Raw genomic sequence first — 27,926 nt, 5'->3', positions numbered from 1 at the left:
TCTCCTCAGCACACGGCGCCATTTTCCTGCTCAGCTCTGCTGTGAGGAAGGCTCCCAGGCTCTCCCCTGCACTGCACTACAGAAACAGGGCTAAAACAGAGAGGGGGGGCACTTATTTGGCGATATGATTACATATATAAAAATGCTATAAGGGAAAACACTTGTATAAGGGGTTGTCCCTGTATAATTATAGCGTTTTTGGTGTGTGCTGGAAAACTCTCCCTCTGTCTCCCCAAAGGGCTAGTGGGGTCCTGTCCTCTATCAGAGCATTCCCTGTGTGTGTGCTGTGTGTCGGTACGTGTGTGTCGACATGTAGGAGGACGATGTTGGTGAGGAGGCGGAGCAAATTGCCTGTATTGGTGATGTCACTCTCTAGGGAGTCGACACTGGAATGGATGGCTTATTTAGGAATTACGTGATAATGTCAACACGCTGCAAGGTCGGTTGACGACATGAGACGGCCGGCAAACAAATTAGTACCTGTCCAGGCGTCTCAGACACCGTCAGGGGCTTGTAAAAACGCCCATTTACCTCAGTCGGTCGACACAGACACAGACACGGACACTGACTCCAGTGTCGACGGTGAAGAAACAAACGTATTTTCCTTTAGGGCCACACGTTACATGTTAAGGGCAATGAAGGAGGTGTTACATATTTCTGATACTACAAGTACCACAAATAAGGGTATTATGTAGGGTGTGAATAAACTACTTGTAGTTTTTCCTGAATCAGATAAATTAAATGAAGTGTGTGATGATACGTGGGTTTCCTCCGATAGAAAATTATTGGCGGTATACCTTTTCCCGCCAGAAGTTAGGGCGAGTTGGGAAACACACCTTAGGGTGGATAAGGCGCTCACACGCTTATAAAAACAAGTGGCGTTACCGTCTCCAGATACGGCAGCCCTCAAGGAGCCAGCTGATAGGAAGCTGAAAAATATCCTAAAAGTATATACACACACATACTGGTGTTATACTACGACAAGCAATCGCCTCAGTCTGGATGTGCAGCGCTGAGGGGGCTTGGTCGGATTTCCTGACTGAAAATATTGATACCCTTGACAGGGACAAGATTTTATTTACTATAGAGCATTTTAAGGATGCATTTCTATATATGCGAGATGCGCAGAGGGATATTTGCATTCTGGCATCAAGAGTAAATGTGATGTCCATATCTGCCAGACGAAGACACGACAGTGGTCAGGTGATGCAGATTCCAGACGGCACATGGAAGTATTGCCGTATAAAGGGGCGGTCCATCGGACCTGGTGGCCATGGCAACAGCTGAAAAATCCACCTTTTGTTACCCCAAGTCACATCTCAGCAGAAAAGGACACAGTCTTTTCAGTCTCAGTCCTTTCGTTCCCATAAGGGCAGGCGGGCAAAAGGGCCAGTCATATCTGCCCAGGGTAGAGGAAAGGGAAGAAGACTGCAGCAGGCAGCCCATTCCCAGGAACAGAAGCCCTCCACAGCTTCTGCCAAGTCCGCAGCATGACGCTGGGGCCGTACAAGCGGACTCAGGTGCGGTAGGGGGTCATCTCAAGAGTTTCAGCACGCAGTGGGCTCACTCACAAGTGGACTCCTGGATCCTACACGTAGTATCCCAGGTGTACATTGGAAATTCGAGACGTCTCCCCCTCACAAGTTCCTGAAGTCTGCTTTACCAACGTCTCCCTCCGACAGGGAGGCAGTATTGGGAACAATTCACAGGCTGTATTCCCAGCAGGTGATAATCAAAGTACCCCTTCTACAACAAGGGAAGGGGTATTATTCCACACTATATTGTGGTACTGAAGCCAGACGGCTCGGTGAGATCTGAAATATTTGAACACTTACATACAAGCGTTCAAATCAAGATGGAGTCACTCAGAGCAGTGATAGCGAACCAGGAAGAAGGGGACGATATGGTGTCACTGGATATCAGGGACGCTTACCTACATGTCCAAATTTGCCCTTCTCACCAAGGGTACCTCAGGTTCGTGGTACAGAACTGTCACTATCAGTTCAGACGCTGCCGTTTGGATTGTCCACGGCACCCCGGGTCTTTACCAAGGTAATGGCCGAAATGATGATTCTTCTTAAAAGAAATATGGACGCTTTCCTGATAAGGGCAAGGTCCAGAGAACAGTTGGAGGTCGGAGTAGCACTATATTAAGTAGTTCTACGACAGCACGAGTGGATTCTAAATATTCCAAAATCGCAGTTTTTTCCGACGACACGTCTACTGTTCCTAGGGATGATTCTGGACACAGTCCAGAAAAGGATGTTTTCTCCCGGAGAAGAAAGCCAGGGAGTTATCCGAGCTAGTCAGGAACCTCCTAAAACCAGGAAAAGTATCAGTGCATCATTGCACAAGGATCCTGTGAAAAGTGGTGGTTTCTTACAAAGCGATCCCATTAGGTAGATTTCACGCAAGAACCTTTCCGTGGGATCTGCTGGAAAAATGGTCTGGATCGCATCTTCAGATGCATCAGCGGATAACCCTGTCTCCAAGGACAAGGGTGTTTCTTCTGCGGTGGCTGCAGAGTGCTCATCTATGAAAGGGCCGCAGATTCGGCATTCAGGACTGGGTCCTGGTGACCACGGATGCCAGCCTGAGTGGCTGGGGAGCAGTCACACAAGGAAAAAATTTCCAGAGAGTGTGATCAAGTCTGGAGACTTCTCTCCACATAAATATACTGGAGCTAAGGGCAATTTACAATGCTCTAAGCTTAGCAAGACCTCTGCTTCAAGGTCAGCCGGTATTGATACAGTGGGACAACATCACGGCAGTCGCCCACGTAAACAGACAGGGCGGCACAAGAAGCAGGAGGGAAATGGCAGAAATTGCAAGGATTCTTCGCTGGGCGAAAAATCATGTGATAACACTCTCAGCAGTGTTCATTCCGGGAGCTGAAAACTGGGAAGCAGACTTCCTCAGCAGGCATGACCTCCACCCGGGAGAGTGGGGACTTCATCGGGAAGTCTTCCACATGATTGTAAACCGTTGGGAAAAACCAAAGGTGGACATGATGGCGTCCCGCCTGAACAAAAAACTAGACAGATATTGCGCCAGGTCAAGGGACCCTCAGGCAATAGCGGTGGACGCTCTGGTAACACTGTGGGTGTACCAGTCAGAGTATGTGTTCCCTCCTATGCCTCTCATACCAAAAGTACTGAGAATCATAAGAGGGAGATGAGTAAGAACGATACTCGTGGTTCCGGATTGGCCAAGAAGGACTTGGTACCCGAAACTTCAAGAGATGTTCACGGAAGACCTGTGGCCTCTACCTTTAAGAAAGGACCTGCTCCAGCAGGGGCCTTGTCTGTTCCAAGACTTACCGCGGCCGCGTTTGACGGCATGGCGGTTGAACGCCGGATCCTGAAAGGGCATTCCAGATGAAGTCATCCCTACCCTGGTCGAAGACAGGAAGGATGTAACCGCAAAACATTTTCACCGCATTTGGCGAAGATATGTTGCGTGGTGTGAGGCCAAGAAGGCCCCTACAGAGGAATTCCAACTGGGTCGTTTCCTACATTTCCTGAAAACAGGACTGTCTATGGGCCTAAAATTAGGGTCCATTAAGGTTCAAATTTCGGCCCTGTCGAATTTCTTCCAGAAAGAACTGGCTTTAGTGCCTGACGTTCAGATGTTTGTAAAAGGGGTACTGCATATACAGCCTCCTTTTGTGCCCCAGTGGCACCTGGGATCTCAATGTTGTTTTGAGTTTCCTAAAGTCACATTGGTTTGAACCACTCACCACTGTGGACTTAAAATATCTCACATGGAAGGTGACGATGCTATTAGCCCTGGCTTCAGCCAGGCGTGTGTCAGAATTGGCGGCTTTATCATATATAAAGCCCTTACTTAATTTTTCATTCTGACAGGGCAGAATTGAGGACTCGTCCTCAATTTCTCCTTAAGGTGTTTTCTGTTTTTCACATGAACCAACCTATTGTGGTACCTGCGGGTACTAGGGACTTGGAGGACTCCAAGTTACTTGACGTTGTAAGGGCCCTGAAAAATATGTTTCCAGGACGGCTGGAGTCAGAAAATCTGACTCGCTGTTTAGCCTGTATGCACCCAACAAGATGGGTGCTCCTGCTTCTAAGCAGACGATTGCTCGCTGGATTTGTAATACAATTCAGTTTACACATTCTGTGGCAGGCCTGCCACAGCCAAAATCTGTAAAAGCCCATTCCAAAAGGAAGGGGGCTCATCTTGGGCGACTGCCCGAGGGGTCTCGGCTTTACAACTTTGCCGAGCAGTTACTTGGTCAGGGGCAAACACGTTTGCTAAATTCTACAAATTTGATACCCTGGCTGAGGAGGACATGGAGTTCTCTCATTCGGTGCTGCAGGGTCATCCGCACTCTCCCGCCCGTTTGGGAGCTTTGGTATAATCCCCATGGTCCTTACGGAGTCCCAGCATCCACTAGGACGTCAGAGAAAATAAGATTTTACTTACCGATAAATCTATTTCTCATAGTCCGTAGTGGATGCTGGGCGCCCATCCCAAGTGCGGATTGTCTGCAATACTTGTACATAGTTATTGTTACAAAAATCGGGTTATTCTTGTTGTGAGCCGTCTTTTCAGAGGCTCCTTCGTTGTTATCATACTGTTAACTGGGTTCAGATCACAGGTTGTACGGTGTGATTGGTGTGGCTGGTATGAGTCTTACCCGGGTTTCAATATCCTTCCTTATTATGCACGCTCGTCCGGGCACAGTATCCTAACTGAGGCTTGGAGGAGGGTCATAGGGGGAGGAGCCAGTGCACACCACCTGATCCTAAAGCTTTTATTATTGTGCCCTGTCTCCTGCGGAGCCGCTATTTCCCCATGGTCCTTACGGAGTCCCAGCATCCACTACGGACTATGAGAAATAGATTTATCGGTAAGTAAAATCTTATTTTTTCATACTTTACGATCCACGTGGACTACAATTGGGAACGTGGTCACCCTGGCGCAGCTGTTGACATTCTCGGCGGTCTGGATCCCGGCGTCGGTTTCCTGACGGCCAGGATCCCGACCGCAGGGATATTAACTACATCCCGTCTACAACATGATCCAAACTGTATTTTAAACTTGCTAAACTTCAAAAAATTATAACAAGTTCTAGAGATGATTGAAGAACCACTTTAAAACACATTTGAGTATCTCCATACAATGGGACTGATTCTGAGTGGTAATGCGCATGGATCTTGCAGCTTTCAGCATACAGGACACGCGCCATAGAAAGAGATCAGCTATTGCGCATGCATCATATCAGGAATAAGCACACAGAGAGTCCACTAGTGTATGCGGATTGTTCCTTCCACCGACAGAGTGCTCTGTCTGTGAATGTGAGTTTCTGGGCGGTAACTGGGAGGTGACCATGCTATATCGTATCGTGCAGATAGTAATGATGACAGTTACGCCTGCTGAATAGGCTTCCACATGCAGACGCATAGAAGTTTTAGTATACATGAGCGGGTTATAGAAGGCCTGTGAGTGACTCCAAATTGACACCATTATCTACCTATCTAGATAGAGTACATGGTGGTCATTCCGAGTTGTTCGCTCGTTGCCGATTTTTGCTATGCTGCGATTTGTTGCTAAATGCGCATGCGCATGGTACGCAGCGCGCATGCGCTTAGTTATTTAAATAAAAACTTAGCAGTTTTGCTGTTGTCTGTGCGACGCTTTTCAGTCGCTCTGCTGATCGGTGAGTGATTGACAGGAAGTGGGCGTTTCTGGGTGGTAACTGAGCGTTTTCCTGGAGTGTGCTAAAAAACGCAGGCGTGTCAGGGAAAAACGCGGGAGTGTCTGGAGAAACGGGGGAGTGGCTGGCCGAACGCAGGGCGTGTTTGTGACGTCAAACCAGGAACTAAACGGACCGAGCTGATCGTAATCTAGGAGTAAGTCTGGAGCTACTTAGAAACTGCAAGAAAATATTTAGTAGCAGTTCTGCTAATCTTTCGTTCGCTATTCTGCTAAGCTAAGATACACTCCCAGAGGGCAGCGGCCTAGCGTGTGCAATGCTGCTAAAAGCAGCTAGCGAGCGAACAACTCGGAATGACCACCCATGATAGTTGGCATTCTAGTCATACCATCTCAGCCCATAGGGGCGTCTTAGGTTGGTAGGCCAGTAGCACGTAACATGAAAAGGCTTATGTAATAGCCCACGAGATGCAGGCTCTGGAAAGATTACATAAGCCCCGGAATCTTTAGCCCATATTATTAGAGGCAATGTAAAACTAAAAGTCCAATTAGAATTTTTTTGTCGCAGTTGTCATCATGAATTTGCTTACTTTGCACATACATCTTATTTTACAGGATTCAATTAGAGTAGATGGAACTGAGAAATGACAAACAGAATGAGTGTTACAGAGTAATAACGCTATGCTTGAATGCATACAGTTTAGTGGAGAAGAGAGATCAGTAGATAGGTTAATGCTGTAATTATAGAAAGTTTATGGCAAAAGGCAATTGGGGTTAATTGCTGAGCAAGAAAGGGCAGACTATGTCAGTGAGCATACATGGATGCATTATCAGACGGGCGGGAGGTGACAAAAGCAAGTGAATGAATTAGAATGGGAAATATTGGTCTTAGATTAATTCCTAATCATGGTGAAGGAGTGCAGATATAAAAGTGAGAGTAGTAGCAGGGCCGGCAACAGACATCTTGGGATCTGGTACAGACTACAGTGATATTTCTGAGACCCCCTCAGAGCAATGGAATTTGCTGCGCTATATAATAAACTGTTATTAAATAATATATATATATATATATATATATTTATTTATCTACAGTATACAGATATATAAATATGTAATCTCTACTTCCTCCCCCCCACACAGTAGCGGATCCCTAATGCCGCCCGGGGCGCAAGAAGCCCCGGAACCGGCCCTGCCCCCACACACCACGGTTTGTCTCTCCCTAATAACTCCATGATGATTTCCTGCTCATATCCCTGCCGGACACTAAGTGGCATATATGTGGGGCCCCTCCGATCCTTGAGGCCCGGTACAGGTGTACTCTTTGACCCCCCCCCATCCCCCCCATGTCGCCGGCCCTGAGTAGTAGTAAGATGGTAAGTGTACAGAATTCCTGAAGTGCTGTGCAGGTGCAATGGCCATTCTGCTCTGTCATACAGACAAGAACATTAGCCAGCAACACAGCTGATTTTTTAGTCATGGTGCTGACAGGCAAATATAATGTTGTTTAAGCTATCTGTCCCGCTAAGAACACAAAAATCAGTAATGTACTGTAAGTACTTATAAGGGAAATCACATTGACTTATTAATTATGGGGGTAATAATTGGTCTATTAAGCAATCAATGTTAATTTGTTATTTTTATAAAAAGTCAACATCAATGTAGTATTTTATTATTGTGTTCATTTTGCTTTATTATATGACACGCCAATAATATGTTTATTATATTATAATGGAGCAATACAGGTTGAGTATCCCTTATCCGGAATGCTTGGGACCAAAGGCATTCTGGATATAGGATTTTTCCGGATAACAGAATACCTGTTATCTGGATGGTTCCTGGATGTCTGTGGCGGGTTCGGTGCATCGGCATGGGGGTCCCGGGGGTCCGTGGCAGGTCCAGCGCGTTGGTTGGGGGCCTGCAGTGGGTCCGGTGCATCAACGCGCGCGTGGGGAGGGGGAGTGGGGCTGGCGTGTCTGCGATGTGTCCGAGGCGGGTCCGGGCAGTAGTGACGGTGAGGGAATGGCTGCAAAGCCACTTCCCCACCAGTTAGCGATTGGCTGCTGACTACAGTGACATTATGACGCCGGCCACGTCATTACGTCACTACAGGGCCAAAATATTCCAGTTTTCTGAATATTTCGGTTTTCAGGTATCCAGATAGCGGATACCCGACCTGTATAAATATGGTATTTTATTATTGGGCCAAATTTACAACAAGGCAATAATATGTTTATTATATTATTATTAGGCAATATAAATGTATATTTTTAGTGGTGGCAATTTACAGTAAATATACTATGTGATTAGGGTTCAATACTGTTTGAGCATTGAATAGTCCCGTGACAATAGTAATGACAAAATGTATTTATAAATGGATACATAAAACATTTGCGTGCAACTCTGCAGTACCATACACAGGCCAGGCAATGCAACACTTGAGAAATGTGTGGGTTATGCTGGCCATACATTATACAATTGTCTGGATGATCTGCCTGATATCAGCGGGCAAACGCAGGATTTAGTGAGGGGGGTTTCCGTGGGTGTGTGTGTGTGCATGTATATATAAATATATACGCATATATATATATATATATATATATGTATATCCATATATATCTATATCTATCTATCTATCTATCTATCTATCTATCTATCTATCTATCTATCTATCTATCTATATTACAAAACAATATCCTTATCTTGCGCACAAATAAAAGCAGCACTATAGGAGAGATCTCTGTTGTAAGACCTGAAATACACATAGAAAAAACAAAAATTCCCAAGTGCGCTATGTTTATTGGATATTAAGTCTTTCAATCGTCTAAGATAATGGACACAACTGGTGCAGACTGTAGATTGAAGGAATCTTTGAAAAGATTATTCTCACGGGATCCTAGAACAGATATCCCCTCACCAGAAAATCACCTTCACAAGGTGTGAGCTCAAAAAGAGAGAATCTTCACAATCTGGATTACTAACTCATAGCTGACAGGCACTTCGCGTTTCGTCGTTACGACTTCATCAGGGGCAGTTCTCCACAAATGTCGAGACCAAAAGTTGGAATTTGCAGTTAGTGTACACCAATGGTCATACAGCTACCTCCATGTGTCTCTTTTAATAAGCAACCAGTCAGGAAATTTGGTCACAAAAACTTGTGGTGAAGTGCATCCAAGATAAGCATATAAGAATCCTAAAAAAAACCCTTAAAAACTAAGGGACTTCTATATCCAACTCACTTAGGTGAAGAAAACTTCATATAAAAAGTTTTATCAAACGTGCTTGTGTGGCAGACATATGGAGATTTCAGAATTCTCCATTTGTCTGCCACACAAGCATTGATAAAACTTTTTATATGAAGTTTTCTTCACCTAAGTGAGTAGTATACAGAAGTCCCTTAGCTTTTACAGGTTTTTAGGATTCTTATATGATTAACATTAAATACCCTCCACCCTGATTAGCAATGGTGACCACACCTCCTCGTCCTGCTGGTTCACACACCTGTTAAGGAGGTAGTAGAGGTAGCCATAATTACTCCACATACATAGAATTAACACTTAGATATAACAATAAAACCATTACACAGACAAACATAACATTAAAAACAATAGAAACACAAGTTCCTAGGAGAAATTCTGCCATTACTTCCCCATCACTAATACTTAGTAACTTAATAAATATTAGATATGTATTATAATATCATTGCCCTGTGCTTATGATAAAAGTAATTAGTAACTAATCAGCATAAAATTCTAATCAATACCTGTTAATAATCTGATTTTAGAGAAATACTTGCATACCAATGTTCTCATTGAGTCCTCTAGGGGTTAAAGAATCTAAACGTAGTAATCCAAACTTCTGTAGGTTTTTACGTCCTTCAGCTGACGTTCTACTTCCCTTTTGTAATCCATCAGGTTCATTATAACTAGGGCACCACCCGTATCCGCCTGTCAGAATACTACATCATCAAAGCTACTGAGATTAGAGAGTGCCTCACGTTCGTCTCTAGATAAATTCCAATAGGTAGGTTTTTTCGCCATAGGGGCTACAGTAATAATCTTGTCTAGCATACGTGTGTAAGTTTTAATGGATGCGTTATTGCTAGTTGGTTCAAACTTAGACCGATTCTGCACCGCTAGTAGTTGAGGTGGTAATTCTGAGGGAGTGGGGACTTTAGTCCCAACAAATTCTTTTAGTTTTAAGCTCCTATTGAGTTGATGCAACTCGATTTTCCACTGTACCCTGTCAAAAGGGACAGTGGGTACAAAGGACAATCCCCGTTGTAATACCCCCAATTCACACTCAGACAAGGTTCTACTAGAAAGATTGTAGCCCTTATACACATTACGCTACACAGTAGTACCCCTTATACATGTTACACTACACAGTAGTACCCCTTATACACGTTACGACACACAGTAGTTCCCTTTATACACAATGCTCACAATAGTGCCCCTTATACCCAATGTCCACAGTAGAAGTGCCCCTTATATATAATGCCCACAGTAGTAGTATCACTTATACACATAATGCCCACAGTAGTAATGCTCCTTACACATAATGCCCACAGTTGTAATTCTGCATATACACATAATGCCCACAGTAGTAGTGCCCCTTACAAATAATGTCCACAGTAGGGGAGGGGAGAGAAGGGGGGAGGGGGTGCAGTGCTGAAGTACCTGCTGCTGCCTGTTTGTTATACAGGTGCAGTGGGGAGGAGAAGGGGGGAGAGACCTGATTCTGGATATCAGCACCAGGTGGACTGAAGAGCCGTGATTCGCGCTGTCAGCTCTCCAGTCAGGCACAGTGGAAGATGGCAACAACAGCGGACAGCAGCAGCAGAGCCAGATTATCTTTTTGTGGGGCCCTAGGCAAGATATAGATTGGGGGCCCTTCCAGTTTTATTCATCCATGGAATGTCAGTATAGCCCAGCCTATATCATTTTACCACCATTAACCATATTAGTGCTGGACTGTTGGTACATCTGGTAGACGCTTGACCCTCCTCCCACCCTCTGGATCCAGGCCCACTAGCCTTTACGACACATTTAAAAAAAAAAAAATCACTCAAGACCTGTCTAAAAATTTGAAGTCATTTGTTGTGTTACCTAAACCAACCAATTAGACATTTCCTTCGTTCTGTATCCCCTTCTGTCTGTCTGTCTGTCTGTGCTTCTATATGTGCTCCATTCTGTCTGTGCTTCATCCTATGCTCCGTTCTGCCTATGCCTCTATATGTACCCCTTTCTGCCTCTATCTGTATACTTTTCTGCCTCTTTGTGCCTCTGTCTGTACCCCCTTCTGCCTCTCTGTACCCTTTCTTGCTCTGTGCCCCATTCTGCCTGTCTTTACCCCCTACTGCCTCTCTGTGGCTCTAACTATATCCTCTTTATGCCTATTTTCCCATTATACACTATCCATTATTTATTTCACCCCCTACCCCTGTGTTCTCTCCCTGCCACTGTTACACACTACCCCTGTGTTCTCTTCCAGCCACTGTTTCACCCCCTACCCCTGTGTTCTCTCCCTGTTACTGTCACCCCCTACCCCTGTGTTCTTTTCCAGCCACTGTGTAACCCCCTACCCCCGTGTTCTCTTCCAGTCCACTGTGTCACCCCTACCCTTGTGTTCTCTCCCTGCCACTGTCACCCCGTACCCCTGTGTCACCCCGTACCACTGTGTTCTCTCCCTGCCACTGTGTCACCCAGTACCCCTGTGTCACCCCGTACCCCTATGTTCTCTCCCTGCCACTGTGTCACTCCATATCCATGTGTCACCCCGTCCCCCTGTCGTCTTTCCCTGCCACTGTGTCACCCCCTACCCCATGTTCTCTCCCTGCCACTGTGTCACCCCATACCCATGTCACCCTGTACCCCTGTGTTCTCTCCCTGCCACTGTGTCATCCCATACCCGTGTCACCCCGTACCCCTGTGTTCTCTCCCTGCCACTGTTTCACCCCCTACCCCGTGTTCTCTCCCTGCCACTGTGTCACCCCCTACCCTGTGTTCTCTCCCTGCCACTGTGTCAACCCGCACCCCTGTGTTTTCTCCCTGCCACTGTGTCAACCCCAACCCCGTGTTCTCTCCCTGCCACTGTGTCATCCCTTACCTCTGTGTCACACCGTACCCCTGTGTTTTCTCCCTGCCACTGTGTCACCCTGTACTTGTGTTATGTCTCTGCCACTGTGTTACCGCCTACCCCTGTTTTGTTTCCCAGCTATTGTGTCATCCCCTACCCCTGTTTTCTCTCCCAGCTATTGTGTCACCCCACACCAGTGTTCTCTCCTCCCGCAATGATTCAGTGCTGCCTGTTGAACTGAGATGCTTACCTGATCCATTAGACCAGGTATAGCTGCTCCAATTCAGTATCTGTGGTGGGCCGCCCATTGTAGTGCCTTCCAGGTCTCCAGCTAATCAGCATTCACTGAGCAGTGCAGGTACTGTACTGTCAGTCTGTCTCTCAACGCATGGTGAGCAGCGGCTTCCATCCCATTCCCACCCCTGCACTGACGCTATTGGTTCATGATCCCCAGCCCCGCCCACACAATGCCCCTTCTACAGAGCACAGCAGCAAAGCAGAGCTCACTGTGTGACTGCGGCTGCCGCTGCCTAGTTTCCACTGGCGCGGCGCAGCTCCGGCAGAACTAGAAATCAGAGTACCGTGTTACTGCTCAGCAGGGTAGCAGAGCGGGGAGAGTGCGTCTCCAGCCTGGCGCCTCCCTGCTTTGCATACCCTTTCTGAGCGGGTTGTGTCAGCTCTGGATGCCGTGCTTATGAGTGCGGCATCCATTCACCGCACAGATGGAGGCTGGGCTTGCCCCCAGCACGACGTGCAGGCGCCGGGGTGTCCCGATCTACTTATTTCCCAGCACTCTGAGATGATGTCATCTCCAAGTGCAAGCCTTGAAGACACTGCACCTGTGTACCTTGTGAATGGTGCTGACCCGGGAATATGTGTAAATCCAGTATCCGACCCGGTTTGGAACCATATTCCAAATCCCGGGTTAGAGCCGGGATTTTGGTATAAAAGGGGTATCAGTGTGCCTTGACGACTGAGGTTGGGAAACAGTGATTTAACGTATATGTAGAATACAGTGATCAGCGAAACAAAGAGCCGTTCAATTTGCAGGATACTGACACTGGACTTCCAACAGCCGGCAATGCCGCCAGACGGAATCTCGGCAAACCAGGACTATTCCCACTCGAGGGTGTCCACGACACCCATAGAGTGGGAATAGAACCTGTAGCAAATGCAACGAGCCAGCAAGCCCACAAGGGGACTCTTTTCACTTGCCCCGCTGCCGGCATTTTGGCGGATGGGATGCTGCTGTCGGGATATGGACAGCTGGCACCCTGCCCGCCGGTAATTCATACTGAATCCAAACAAAGAATTGTCTCTAAGTAAACTGATCTATTTTGACAGATAAAATGTATAATAGTCACATTGAAATGCATCTAAAGCCATGGCCCTCATTCCGAGTTGTTCGCTCGCTAGCTGCTTTTAGCAGCATTGCACACGCTAAGCCGCCGCCCTCTGGGAGTGTATCTTAGTTTAGCAGAATTGCGAACGAAAGATTAGCACAATTGCGAATAGAAATTTCTTAGCAGTTTCTGAGTAGCTCCAGACTTACTCAGCCATTGCGATCAGTTCAGTCAGTTTCGTTCCTGGTTTGACGTCACAAACACACCCAGCGTTCGCCCAGACACTCCCACGTTTTTCCCAGAAACGCCAGCGTTTTTTCACACACTCCCAGAAAACGGCCAGTTTCCGCCCAGAAACACCCACTTCCTGTCAATCACACTCCGATCACCAGAACGATGAAAATTCCTCGTTATGCCGTGAGTAAAATACCTAACTTTTGTGTAAAATAACTAAGCGCATGCGCTCTGCGAACCTTGCGCATGCGCATTAAGCGACTAATCGCAATATAGCGAAAATCGGCAACGAGCGAACAACTCGGAATGACCACCCATGTACTGTAGGTTGAACATTTGTTATAGAACTGTAGCCTATCAATTTACTGAGAACTACAGTAGTAAGAGCAGCACTTGGAATGCGGCATGGAATGGTTGTTTCTAAAGCAGGGGTGGGGAACCTCCGACCTGCAGGCCTTATGCGGCCTGGACAGGCTTTTTGAATGGCCCGGAGGCAGCCGCCGAGTGTAAAGCCGTCCGCGGTGCACGGCTTCCTGGGAGATGTAGTTTTCTCACACTGTGCACTGTATTCAATGTACAGTGTGAGAAAACTTCAAAAATGGCCCGCAAATTATGTTTAAAAAATCCAAATGGCCCTTGGCAGGAAAAAGGTTCCCCACCCCTGTTCTAAAGTGTAAAGATAATACATTATATGCACTTTACATGAACTTGCTGCAGGGATAATGGGAAGGGTTGAGTCTGGGTGTGACTGTTTTATTCAGTCCTGTTTGAGTCCTTGTTAATCCTGTTTGTGTGACTTTTGGTTACTAGAAGACCCATGCTTTAAAAAAGTAACCTGACAGCATCTCTACACCCAGTCTTACTTCATATCTGAGCAGAATGTAGAAATCATCCTAAAAATACAATAACATATAGTGCAGTATTTGTACAATGTTTGCAATTATCCAAGTGAAGCGATTATAAGATTAGCTGGATTCGCTGAATGGCAGAAAGGGCTAGTGCCTTAGGAGACAGCTCTTCACCAGAGGAGAGGATGTACCAGCACAGCTGACATGTGAACATCCTATTATTGACAGACTAGCTATTTATTAAAGGTCTACCGCACTCCTTATTTGTTGCATGCATAATCGCCTCTTTTGTAACTTGGTGCCTCGGAATACAGACTTGAAGTCTTGCACCAATGCAACTGTAAACACTAGAGCTCAAATAATATGAACTAGTGACTGAAATTCAGTCCAGTTTAGCTGGTTCTTGGTAATCATACTGTTTGGCCATTTGGATCTGGTTTGGTAGAATCGAACATCAGTGGCGTAACTTCGTCCCAGTCACCCGGAGGCAAAAAAATGTGTCAACAATAAAAATAAGTAAACTACTGCTGGCAGGATAATACACAAGGACAATAGGAGAAACAGGGACACTGGTAGGATAGGGTATATGTGGGAGGGGGGAGGCATTGGATATGCTGGCTGTCGGGATCCCGGCGCTCACCATACCGACGTTGGAATACAGACAGCCGGAAAATCGACAACTATTCTCCCACAAGGGGTGTCCATGACACCCCTGGAGGGAGAATAAATAGTATAGGGGGGCGCAAGGGGCTCTTTTGCACTCACCCTGCTGCCTGCATGCCGGTAGTCTGATCCCGGCGCCGGGATCCCAAGCGCCGGCATAACATACTACACCCGTGAGAGGGCTAGGATGAATTCTGGCTAACTTTTAATGCCGGGTACACGCTAGATGATAATTTGAACGATGTGCTCAATTCTGACAGATCGGACTGACACATCGTTCAAATCATCTAGTGTGTACACACTATGTTGCTGTTGATACGCGCTCTGTCGAGGGCCATGCTGCCGAATGCCGGCATTGTCAAGTGTGTATGCACTTTCTGATGCCGGCACCCCTGCCAGGTCCTGTCACTGCCAATATCGCTGGGTACACACATTGTCTAGTGTGTCCCCAGATAAAACTGTTCGGTATACATTGCATATAGGTGGTCATTCCGAGTTGTTCGCTCGTTATTTTTTTCCGCAACGGAGCGATTAGTCGCTAATGCGCATGCGCAATGTCCGCAGTGCGACTGCGCCCAGTAAATTTGCTATGCAGTTAGGTATTTTACTCGCGGCATTACGAGGTTTTTTCTTCGTTCTGGTGATCGTAATGTGATTGACAGGAAGTGGGTGTTTCTGGGCGGAAACTGTCCGTTTTATGGGAGTGTGTGAAAAAACGCTGGCGTTTCTGGGAAAAACACGGGAGTGGCTGGAGAAATGGAGGAGTGTCTGGGCGAACGCTGGGTGTGTTTTTGACGTCAAACCAGGAACGACAAGCACTGAACTGATCGCACTGGAAGAGTAAGTCTCGAGCTACTCAGAAACTGCACAGAGAAGTCTTTTCGCAATATTGCGAATCTTTCGGTCGCAATTTTGATAAGCTAAGATTCACTCCCAGTAGGCGGCGGCTTAGCGTGTGCTAAAAGCAGCTTGCAAGCGAACAACTCGGAATGAGGGCCATAGTGTCCAAGTACATTACAAGTGTAGAGACTCCTACAGTATCTTGTGCAAACAGTCACCTAATGCTCTGCAGTAGCCTAGGGGACTGTTTTGCATGTGCAGCTCTCACAGCTGGTCACTGGAGTCAAGAGCTCGCAGCAGGTGCGGGGACAGGTTCAGACTGGACAGTCAGATAATGGCTGCTGTGAGTGACAGATCCAGACTGGCCAGTGGGGACTCAGCTGACTGCGAGACACAGTCAGCTGTGACTGGTCGGTGCACTGTGCAGGTGGTTCATGGCTTGGAATGTCAGACAGGGATTCAGGGTCCCAGATCGCTAGACAGCAGCAGTGGCAGGTGTGCTGCCGCTCACTGCAGTGCAGACAGAACGGTTACCAGCAGGACCCGTTCTTTCTCACAGTGCAGGCAGGGCCGTCTTTTCATATGGGCTCAATGGGCTCTTGCCCAAGGGCCCCAGGCATATAAGGGCCCTAGGCTGATAGCTGAGGGTCCCCTCTTTCCAGGGGTACCAGATTTTTGAAAATCGGCCCTGGGGAACCAGAGATATCCGACTTGAAAGCAGTGGTCCACATCCGAGCCTGTTAATTGCTCTTCCCAGCCAGATATCTTGGGTTCTGTCTGAATTAGAGTTTTTCTGAGGCTATAATCCAAAAGCTGGGACTCTCCCCTTTCAGTGGGCTCTGGCAGCTTGTCTCTACTATGCCCAGAACCAGAGATATCAGCCTTCCAGCAGCTGGTCCCTGCTCCAGCTCCACACGCCTAATATACAGTTTTAGATTTTCATTGGTGAATTGCTCTGGCTCCTGACCTCTGATCCCCAAGTCCCCAAAACCTCCTGAAAGGTGTGACTCTCTAGTTTTTTATCCCATTCAAAGCTAAGAAATATATTTTCGGAAACTTGAGATATCTGCAGTCAAGCAAGCTGCCCTACCACCGGAACATGATAAATATTAAGCCCACTCCACTATCCACCCCTCCCCTATGTATTAAACACCCCCTACCACCCTAGAAGTCATGTAACAGGGCCCCTACATTCAGCCCAATGCCCCCTACTACAGTTTAGCCCCATCTGTGCAGTAAAGGAGTAATTAGCAGAAATTACAGCTCCAGGTCCTACATGCTGAGCGGAAGATAGAACACCCCCTACCGCCTGCGGGACATCAAAGCTGCCGCTAATAGCACCCCCCACCCCTACCGCTGGATTATGGGTAGGGGGCCCAGTGCATTGCTGTGCCCAGGGGCCTACACTGCTGTTAAGATGGCCCTGAGTGCAGGTATAAGCAGGGCTCCCGATCAGCACTGATCAACTGTACAGTACCATCAGATGCGCGACCAGGAGCAACCAGTCTGGAACACGCAGCAGAACCTCTGCTAATGTAGAGCAGCAAGTTCAGGAACGAAGAGGAGGACAGTGGAGGATAAATGCCCCCTTTAGGGCTGAAGCCCAGTGGAGAAAGTCTCCATGGTCACCCACAGTATCCTCCATTGAATGAAGAACGTCAAGCTCCTCACAAGTTTGAAATTTGCATCCACATTTGCATTTGTGGCTCATACATACAGATATTAACATAATCAAAATGAGCTTTATTGGCCAGATATACTTGCGTATACTAGGAATTTGTCTTCCGTTTGCTATACACCAGCCATGTAGGTAACAGATAAGCAGGTGGGGGAGGGGGGGGGGGCAAGTACAGTCATACAGATAGGAATACCGTAGGGACACAAGTTTGTTACATGTACGTCTAGTCAGTCAATGTTCAGGAGTTCAGCAGGCGGACTGCTTGGGGAAAGAAAGTTTTGAGGCTTCTGGTGGACCTGGCGGGGACGGCCTTTTAACGCCTGCCTGAAGGAAGCAAGTTAAACATGCTATGGCAGGAGTGTAGCTGCCATAGCATGTTTACTATCTTTGTTGCCTGCTTTTTAGCTCTGGACAGGTAGTGATGAGCGGGTTCGGTTTCTCGGAAACCGAACCCCCCCGAACTTCACGCTTTTTACACGGGTCCGAGGCAGACTCGGATCTTCCCGCCTTGCTCGGCTAACCCGAGCGCGCCCGAACGTCATCATCCCGCTGTCGGATTCTCGCGAGGCTCGTATTCCATCGCGAGACTCGGATTCTATATAAGGAGCCGCGCGTCGCCGCCATTTTCACACGTGCATTGAGATTGATAGGGAGAGGACGTGGCTGGCGTCCTCTCTTATTAGATAGAGAGTGAGACACTTGATTTACTGGAGCATTAGGAGTACTCAGAGAGTGCAGAGTTTTGCTGATAGTTATACTAGTGACCACCAGTTTTATTTATTATTTAATATAATCCGTTCTCTGCCTGAAAAAAAACGATACACAGTCACATACCATATCTGTGCTCAGCCTCAGTGTGCTGCATAATAATATCATCTATGTATATCTGACTGTGCTGAGTAGTGCTCACTGCTCACACAGCTTAATTGTGGGGGAGACTGGGGAGCAGTTATAGCAGGAGTACATATTTAACAGTGCACACTTTTGCTGCCAGAGTGCCAGTGTGACTGACCAGCAGTGACCACCAGTATATTGTCTGCCTGAAAAAGTTAAACACTCGTGTGGTGTTTTTTTTTTTATTCTATAAACGCATTCTGCTGACAGTGTCCAGCAGGTCCGTCATTCATTATATTTCTATCTTCTTCATACTAGTAGTTTAGGAGTCTGCAGTGCTGACAGTGTCCAGCAGGTCCGTCATTATATAATATATACCTGTCCTGGAGTAGTGATATATATATATTTTTTATATCATTATCATCCAGTCTATACTAGCAGACGCAGTACGGTAGTCCACGGCTGTAGCTACCTCTGTGTTGGCAGTCGCTCGTCCATAATTGTATACCTACCTGTGGTGGTTTTTTTTTTCTATCTTCTTCATACTAGTAGTTTAGGAGTCTGCAGTGCTGACAGTGTCCAGCAGGTCCGTCATTATACAATATATACCTGTCCTGCAGTAGTGATATATATATATATTTTATATCATTATCATCCAGTCTATACTAGCAGACGCAGTACGGTAGTCCACGGCTGTAGCTACCTCTGTGTCGGCACTGGCAGTCGCTCGTCCATAATTGTATACCTACCTATGGTGGGTTTTTTTTTCTATCTTCTTCATACTAGTAGTTTAGGAGTCTGCAGTGCTGACAGTGTCCAGCAGGTCCGTCATTATACAATATATACCTGTCCTGCAGTAGTGATATATATATATTTTTTATATCATTATCATCCAGTCTATACTAGCAGATGCAGTACGGTAGTCCACGGCTGTAGCTACCTCTGTGTCGGCACTGGCAGTCGCTCGTCCATAATTGTATACCTACCTGTGGTGGTTTTTTTTTTTCTATCTTCTTCATACTAGTAGTTTAGGAGTCTGCAGTGCTGACAGTGTCCAGCAGGTCCGTCATTATACAATATATACCTGTCCTGCAGTAGTGATATATATATATATTTTATATCATTATCATCCAGTCTATACTAGCAGACGCAGTACGGTAGTCCACGGCTGTAGCTACCTCTGTGTCGGCACTGGCAGTCGCTCGTCCATAATTGTATACCTACCTATGGTGGGTTTTTTTTTCTATCTTCTTCATACTAGTAGTTTAGGAGTCTGCAGTGCTGACAGTGTCCAGCAGGTCCGTCATTATACAATATATACCTGTCCTGCAGTAGTGATATATATATATTTTTTATATCATTATCATCCAGTCTATACTAGCAGATGCAGTACGGTAGTCCACGGCTGTAGCTACCTCTGTGTCGGCACTGGCAGTCGCTCGTCCATAATTGTATACCTACCTGTGGTGGTTTTTTTTTTTCTATCTTCTTCATACTAGTAGTTTAGGAGTCTGCAGTGCTGACAGTGTCCAGCAGGTCCGTCATTATACAGTATATACCTGTCCTGCAGTAGTGATATATATATATTTTTTATATCATTATCATCCAGTCTATACTAGCAGACGCAGTACGGTAGTCCACGGCTGTAGCTACCTCTGTGTCGGCACTGGCAGTCGCTCGTCCATAATTGTATACCTACCTGTGGTGGTTTTTTTTTTCCTATCTTCTTCATACTAGTAGTTTAGGAGTCTGCAGTGCTGACAGTGTCCAGCAGGTCCGTCATTATACAATATATACCTGTCCTGCAGTAGTGATATATATATATTTTTTATATCATTATCATCCAGTCTATACTAGCAGACGCCGTACGGTAGTCCACGGCTGTAGCTACCTCTGTGTCGGCACTGGCAGTCGCTCGTCCATAATTGTATACCTACCTGTGGTGGTTTTTTTTTTTTTCTATCTTCTTCACACTAGTAGTTTAGGAGTCTGCAGTGCTGACAGTGTCCAGCAGGTCCGTCATTATATAATATATACCTGTCCTGCAGTAGTGATATATATATATTTTTTATATCATTATCATCCAGTCTATACTAGTAGACGCAGTACGGTAGTCCACGGCTGTAGCTACCTCTGTGTCGGCACTGGCAGTCGCTCGTCCATAATTGTATACCTACCTGTGGTGGGGTTTTTTTTTTCTATCTTCTTCATACTAGTAGTTTAGGAGTCTGCAGTGCTGACAGTGTCCAGCAGGTCCGTCATTATACAATATATACCTGTCCTGCAGTAGTGATATATATATATATTTTTTATATCATTATCATCCAGTCTATACTAGCAGACGCAGTACGGTAGTCCACGGCTGTAGCTACCTCTGTGTCGGCAGTCGCTCGTCATCCATAAGTATACTAGTATCCATCCATCTCCATTGTTTACCTGAGGTGCCTTTTAGTTGTGCCTATTAAAATATGGAGAACAAAAATGTTGAGGTTCCAAAAATAGGGAAAGATCAAGATCCACTTCCACCTCGTGCTGAAGCTGCTGCCACTAGTCATGGCCGAGACGATGAAATGCCATCAACGTCGTCTGCCAAGGCCGATGCCCAATGTCATAGTACAGAGCATGTAAAATCCAAAACACCAAATATCAGTAAAAAAAGGACTCAAAAATCTAAAATAAAATCGTCGGAGGAGAAGCGTAAACTTGCCAATATGCCATTTACCACACGGAGTGGCAAGGAACGGCTGAGGCCCTGGCCTATGTTCATGGCTAGTGGTTCAGCTTCACATGAGGATGGAAGCACTCAGCCTCTCGCTAGAAAAATGAAAAGACTTAAGCTGGCAAAAGCACAGCAAAGAACTGTGCGTTCTTCGAAATCACAAATCCACAAGGAGAGTCCAATTGTGTCGGTTGCGATGCCTGACCTTCCCAACACTGGACGTGAAGAGCATGCGCCTTCCACCATTTGCACGCCCCCTGCAAGTGCTGGAAGGAGCACCCGCAGTCCAGTTCCTGATAGTCAGATTGAAGATGTCAGTGTTGAAGTACACCAGGATGAGGAGGATATGGGTGTTGCTGGCGCTGGGGAGGAAATTGACCAGGAGGATTCTGATGGTGATGTGGTTTGTTTAAGTCAGGCACCCGGGGAGACACCTGTTGTCCGTGGGAGGAATATGGCCATTGACATGCCTGGTGAAAATACCAAAAAAATCAGCTCTTCGGTGTGGAAGTATTTCAACAGAAATGCGGACAACATTTGTCAAGCCGTGTGTTGCCTTTGTCAAGCTGTAATAAGTAGGGGTAAGGACGATAACCACCTCGGAACATCCTCCCTTATACGTCACCTGCAGTGCATTCATCATAAGTCAGTGACAAGTTCAAAAACTTTGGGCGACAGCGGAAGCAGTCCACTGACCAGTAAATCCCTTCCTCTTGTAACCAAGCTCACGCAAACCACCCCACCAACTCCCTCAGTGTCAATTTCCTCCTTCCCCAGGAATGCCAATAGTCCTGCAGGCCATGTCACTGGCAATTCTGACGAGTCCTCTCCTGCCTGGGATTCCTCCGATGCATCCTTGCGTGTAACGCCTACTGCTGCTGGCGCTGCTGTTGTTGCTGCTGGGAGTCGATGGTCATCCCAGAGAGACCACTTTTACTACTTCCACCAAGCAATTGACTGTCCAACAGTCCTTTGCGAGGAAGATGAAATATCACAGCAGTCATCCTGCTGCAAACTGAGGCCTTGGCATCCTGGGCGGTGAGAAACGTGGTTCCGGTATCCATCATTACTGCAGAGCCAACTAGAGACTTGTTGGAGGTACTGTGTCCCCGGTACTAAATACCATCTAGGTTCCATTTCTCTAGGCAGGCGATACCGAAAATGTACACAGACCTCAGAAAAAGACTCACCAGTGTCCTAAAATATGCAGTTGTACCCAATGTCCACTTAACCACGGACATGTGGACAAGTGGAGCAGGGCAGACTCAGGACTATATGACTGTGACATCCCACTGGGTAGATGTATTGACTCCCGCCGCAAGAACAGCAGCGGCGGCACCAGTAGCAGCATCTCGCAAACGCCAACTCTTTCCTAGGCAGGCTACGCTTTGTATCACCGCTTTCCAGAATACGCACACAGCTGAAAACCTCTTACGGCAACTGAGGAAGATCATCGCAGAATGGCTTACCCCAATTGGACTCTCCTGTGGATTTGTGGTATCGGACAACGCCAGCAATATTGTGTGTGCATTAAATCTGGGCAAATTCCAGCACGTCCCATGTTTTGCACATACCTTGAATTTGGTGGTGCAGAATTATTTAAAAAACGAGAGGGGTGTGCAAGAGATGCTGTCGGTGGCCAGAAGAATTGCGGCACACTTTCGGCGTACAGGCACCACGTACAGAAGACTGGAGCACCACCAAAAACGCCTGAACCTGCCCTGCCATCATCTGAAGCAAGAAGTGGTAACGAGGTGGAATTCAACCCTCTATATGCTTCAGAGGTTGGAGGAGCAGCAAAAGGCCATTCAAGCCTATACAACTGAGCACGATATAGGAGGTGGAATGCACCTGTCTCAAGCGCAGTGGAGAATGATTTCAACGTTGTGCAAGGTTCTGCAACCTTTTGAACTTGCCACACGTGAAGTCAGTTCAGACACTGCCAGCCTGAGTCAGGTCATTCCCCTCATCAGGCTTTTGCAGAAGAAGCTGGAGACATTGAAGGAGGAGCTAACACAGAGCGATTCCGCTAGGCATGTGGGACTTGTGGATGGAGCCCTTAATTCGCTTAACAAGGATTCACGGGTGGTCAATCTGTTGAAATCAGAGCACTACATTTTGGCCACCGTGCTCGATCCTAGATTTAAAACCTACCTTGGATCTCTCTTTCCGGCAGACACAAGTCTGCTGGGGTTCAAAGAACTGCTGGTGAGAAAATTGTCAAGTCAAGCGGAACGCGACCTGTCAACATCTCCTCCTTCACATTCTCCCGCAACTGGGGGTGCGAGGAAAAGGCTCAGAATTCCGAGCCCACCCGCTGGCGGTGATGCAGGGCAGTCTGGAGCGACTGCTGATGCTGACATCTGGTCCGGACTGAAGGACCTGACAACGATTACGGACATGTCGTCTACTGTCACTGCATATGATTCTCTCCCCATTGAAAGAATGGTGGAGGATTATATGAGTGACCGCATCCAAGTAGGCACGTCAGACAGTCCGTACTTATACTGGCAGGAAAAAGAGGCAATTTGGAGGCCCTTGCACAAACTGGCTTTATTCTACCTAAGTTGCCCTCCCACAAGTGTGTACTCCGAAAGAGTGTTTAGTGCCGCCGCTCACCTTGTCAGCAATCGGCGTACGAGGTTACATCCAGAAAATGTGGAGAAGATGATGTTCATTAAAATGAATTATAATCAATTCCTCGTGGAGACATTCACCAGCAGCAATTGCCTCCACAAAGTACACAGGGAGCTGAGATGGTGGATTCCAGTGGGGACAAATTGATAATCTGTGAGGAGGGGGATGTACACGGTGATATATCGGAGGATGATGATGAGGTGGACATCTTGCCTCTGTAGAGCCAGTTTGTGCAAGGAGAGATTAATTGCTTCTTTTTTGGTGGGGGTCCAAACCAACCCGTCATTTCAGTCACAGTCGTGTGGCAGACCCTGTCACTGAAATGATGGGTTGGTTAAAGTGTGCATGTTCTGTTTATACAACATAAGGGTGGGTGGGAGGGCCCAAGGACAATTCCATCTTGCACCTCTTTTTTCTTTCATTTTTCTTTGCATCATGTGCTGTTTGGGGACTATTTTTGGAAGGGCCATCCTGCGTGACACTGCAGTGCCACTCCTAGATGGGCCAGGTGTTTGTGTCGGCCACTTGGGTCGCTTATCTTAGTCACACAGCTACCTCATTGCGCCTCTTTTTTTCTTTGCGTCATGTGCTGTTTGGGGGGTGTTTTTTGGAAGGGCCATCCTGCGTGACACTGCAGTGCCACTCCTAAATGGGCCAGGTGTTTGTGTCGGCCACTAGGGTCGCTTAGCTTACTCACACAGCTACCTCATTGCGCCTCTTTTTTTTCTTCTTTGCGTCATGTGCTGTTTGGGGGGTGTTTTTTGGAAGGGCCATCCTGCGTGACACTGCAGTGCCACTCCTAGATGGGCCAGGTGTTTGTGTTGGCCACTTGGGTCGCTGAGCTTAGTCATCCAGCGACCTCGGTGCAAATTTTAGGACTAAAAATAATATTGTGAGGTGTGAGGTGTTCAGAATAGACTGAAAATGAGTGGAAATTATGGTTATTGAGGTTAATAATACTTTGGGATCAAAATGACCCCTAAATTCTATGATTTAAGCTGTTTTTTAGGGTTTTTTGAAAAAAACACCCGAATCCAAAACACACCAGAATCCGACAAAAAAAAATTCGGTGAGGTTTTGCCAAAACGCGTTCGAACCCAAAACACGGCCGCGGAACCGAACCCAAAACCAAAACACAAAACCCGAAAAATTTCCGGTGCTCATCACTATGGACAGGTACAGGTTCTGGACTGAGGGAAGGTCGGCCCCGATGATCTTCTCTGCAGACAGACTCACTGCAGCGAGAGACTAAGGGGAGAAGAAGCGAACCTACCTAACTGGTGGTAGTTTGGGCTTCTTAGGCTACTGGACACCATTAGCTCCAGAGGGATCGACCGCAGGACCCGACCTTGGTGTTCGGTCCCGGAGCCGCGCCGCCGGCCCCCTTACAGAGCCAGAAGCAAGAAGTGTTCCGGAAAATCGGCGGCAGAAGACTTCTGTCTTCAACAAGGTAGCGCACAGCACTGCAGCTGTGCGCCATTGTTCCTCATGCACACCTCACACTCCGGTCACTGATGGGTGTAGGGCGCTGGGGGGGGGGGGGGGGGGCGCCCTGAGGGCAATATAAGACACCTTGGCTGGCAAATCATCACAATATATAGTCCCAGGGCTATATATATGATAAATTACCCCTGCCAGAATCCATGAAAAAAGCGGGAGAAAAGTCAGCCGAAAAAGGGGCGTGGCTATCTCCCTCAGCACACTGGCGCCATTTTTTCTTCACAGTGCAGCTGGAAGACAGCTCCCCAGGCTCTCCTCTGTAGTTTTCAGGCTTAAAGGGTTAAAAAGAGAGGGGGGGCACTAAATTTAGGCGCAATATGTGTATACAAGCAGCTATTGGGGGAAAAATCACTCAGTTATAGTGTTAATCCCTGCATTATATAGCGCTCTGGTGTGTGCTGGCATACTCTCTCTCTGTCTCCCCAAAGGACTTTGTGGGGTCCTGTCCTCAGTCAGAGCATTCCCTGTGTGTGTGCGGTGTGTCGGTACGGCTGTGTCGACATGTTGGATGAGGAAGGTTACGTGGAGGCGGAGCAGAGGCCGATAAATGGGATGTCGCCCCCTGTGGGGCCGACACCAGAGTGGATGGATAGGTGGAAGGTATTAACCGACAATGTCAACTCCTTACATAAAAGGCTGGATGACGTAACAGCTGTGGGACAGCCGGCTTCTCAGCCCGCGCCTGCCCAGGCGTCTCAAAGGCCATCAGGGGCTAAAAAAAAAAAAAACGCCCGTTACCTCAGATGGCAGACACAGATGTCGACACGGAGTCTGACTCCAGTGTCGACAAGGTTGAGATATATACACAATCCACTAGGAACATCCGTTGCATGATCTCGGCAATGAAAAATGTGTTACACATTTCTGACATGAACCCAAGTACCACATAAAAGGGGTTTTATTTTTGGGGAGAAAAAGCAGCCAGTGTTTTGTTCCCCCATCAGATGAGTGAATGAAGTGTGTAAAGAAGCGTGGGTTCCCCCGATAAGAAACTGGTAATTTCTAAAAGTTACTGATGGCGTACCCTTTCCCGCCAGAGGATAGGTCACGTTGGGAGATATCCCCTAGGGTGGATAAGGCGCTCACACGTTTGTCAAAAAAGGTGGCACTGCCGTCTTAGGATACGGCCACCTTGAAGGAGCCTGCTGATAAAAAGCAGGAGGCTATCCTGAAGTCTGTATATACACACTCAGGTACTATACTGAGACCTGCAATTGCCTCAGCATAAATAGTGCTGCTGCAGCGTGGTCTGATACCCTGTCAGATAATATTAATACCCTAGACAGGGATAATATTTTGCTAACATAGAGCATATTAAAGACGTCGTCTTATATATGAAGGATGCACAGAGGGATATTTGCCGGCTGGCATCCAGAATTAATGCAATGTCCATTCTGCCAGGAGGGTATTAGAGACCCGGCAGTGGACAGGTGATGCTGCCTTTAAAAGGCACATGGAGATTCTGCCTTATAAGGGTGAGGAATTGTTTGGGGATGGTCTCTGGGACCTCGTATACACAGCAACAGCTGGGAAGAATTTTTTTTTACCTCAGGTTTCCTCACAGCCTAAGAAAGCACCGTATTTTCAGGTACAGTCCTTTCGGCTTCAGAAAAGCAAGCGGGTCAAAGGCGCTTCCTTTCTGCACAGAGACAAGGGAAGAAGGAAAAAGCTGCACCAGACAGCCAGTTCCCAGGATCAAAAATCTTCCCCCGCTTCCTCTGAATCCACCGCATGATGCTGGGGCTCCACAGGTGGAGACAGGTGCGGTGGGGGCGCGTCTCGGGAACTTCAGGGACCAGTGGGCTTGCCCACAGGTGGATCCCTAGGTTCTGCAAGTAGTATCACAGGGATACAGGCTGGAGTTCGAGACGACTCCCCTCGCCGTTACCTCACATAAGCCTTGCCGGCTGCCCTCGGAGAAAGGGAGGTAGTACTGGCGGCAATTCACAAGCTGTACTTCCAGCAGGTGAAATCAAGGTACCCCTCCTTCAACAAGGCCGGGGTTACTATACCAAAATGTTTGTGATACCGAAACCAGACGGTTCGGTGAGACCCATTCTAAAATTGAAATCCTTGAACACTTATATACGAAGGTTCAAGTTCAAAATGGAATCGCTCAGGGCGATTATTGCAAGCCTGGAGAATTTCATGGTATCACTGGGCATCAAGGATGCTTACTTGCATGTCCCTATTTACCCTCTTCACCAGGAGTACCTCAAAATTGTGGTACAGGATTGTCATTACCAATTCCAGACGTTGCCGTTGGTCTGTCCCCGGCACCGAGGGTATTTACCAAGGTAATGGCCAAAATAATTATCCCGTACTTGGACGATCTCCTTATAAAGGCGAGGTCCAGGGAGCAGTTGTTCGTCGGAGTAGCACTATCTCGGGAAGTGCTACAACAGCACGGCTGGATTCTGATTACAAAGTCGCAGCTGGTTTCTACGACGCGTCTTCTGTTCCTGGGTATGGTTCTGGACACAGAACAGGATAAAAAGGTTTTCTCCCGGAGGAGAAGTCCAAGGAGTTGTCGTCTCTAGACAGAGACCTCCTAATACAAATACAGGTGTCGGTGCATCAATGCACGCGAGCCCTGGGAAAGATGGTAGCTTCTTACGAAGAAATTCCATTCGCCAGGTCCCCTGCAAGAATCTTCCAGTGGGATCTGTTGGACACGTGGTCCGGGTCGCATCTTCAGATGCATCGGCGGATAACCCTGTCTCCAAGGGCCAGGGTGTCGCTGTTGTGGTGGCTGCAGAGTGCTCATCTTCTAGGGGGCCGCAGATTCGGCATACAGGACTGGGTCCTGGTGACCACGGATGCCAGCCTTCGAGGCTGGGGGGCAGTCACACAGGGAAGAAACTTCCAAGGACTAT

The 27,926-nt window shown here is 47.2% G+C and overlaps 1 protein-coding gene across 5 annotated transcripts in view; it reads left to right on the top strand.

Annotated features, from left to right (window-relative positions):
* Positions 1 to 27,926, top strand: part of MORN1 (MORN repeat containing 1) — a 1,300,694-nt gene that overhangs the window by 1,099,933 nt on the left and 172,835 nt on the right. Inside the window, exon 13 of one of the 5 annotated variants that reach the window (XM_063943077.1) lies at positions 9,591 to 9,699. The exons of the other annotated variants lie outside the window; for them this stretch is intronic. Coding sequence (XP_063799147.1) covers positions 9,591 to 9,699 — 109 coding nt within the window. The remainder of the gene's footprint in view (positions 1 to 9,590; positions 9,700 to 27,926) is intronic. 5 annotated transcript variants of the gene reach the window in all.

This window comes from Pseudophryne corroboree, chromosome 10, assembly GCF_028390025.1.
Source record: "Pseudophryne corroboree isolate aPseCor3 chromosome 10, aPseCor3.hap2, whole genome shotgun sequence".
Lineage (NCBI taxonomy): Eukaryota > Metazoa > Chordata > Amphibia > Anura > Myobatrachidae > Pseudophryne > Pseudophryne corroboree.
This window is presented reverse-complemented; position numbering and strand designations above follow the sequence as displayed.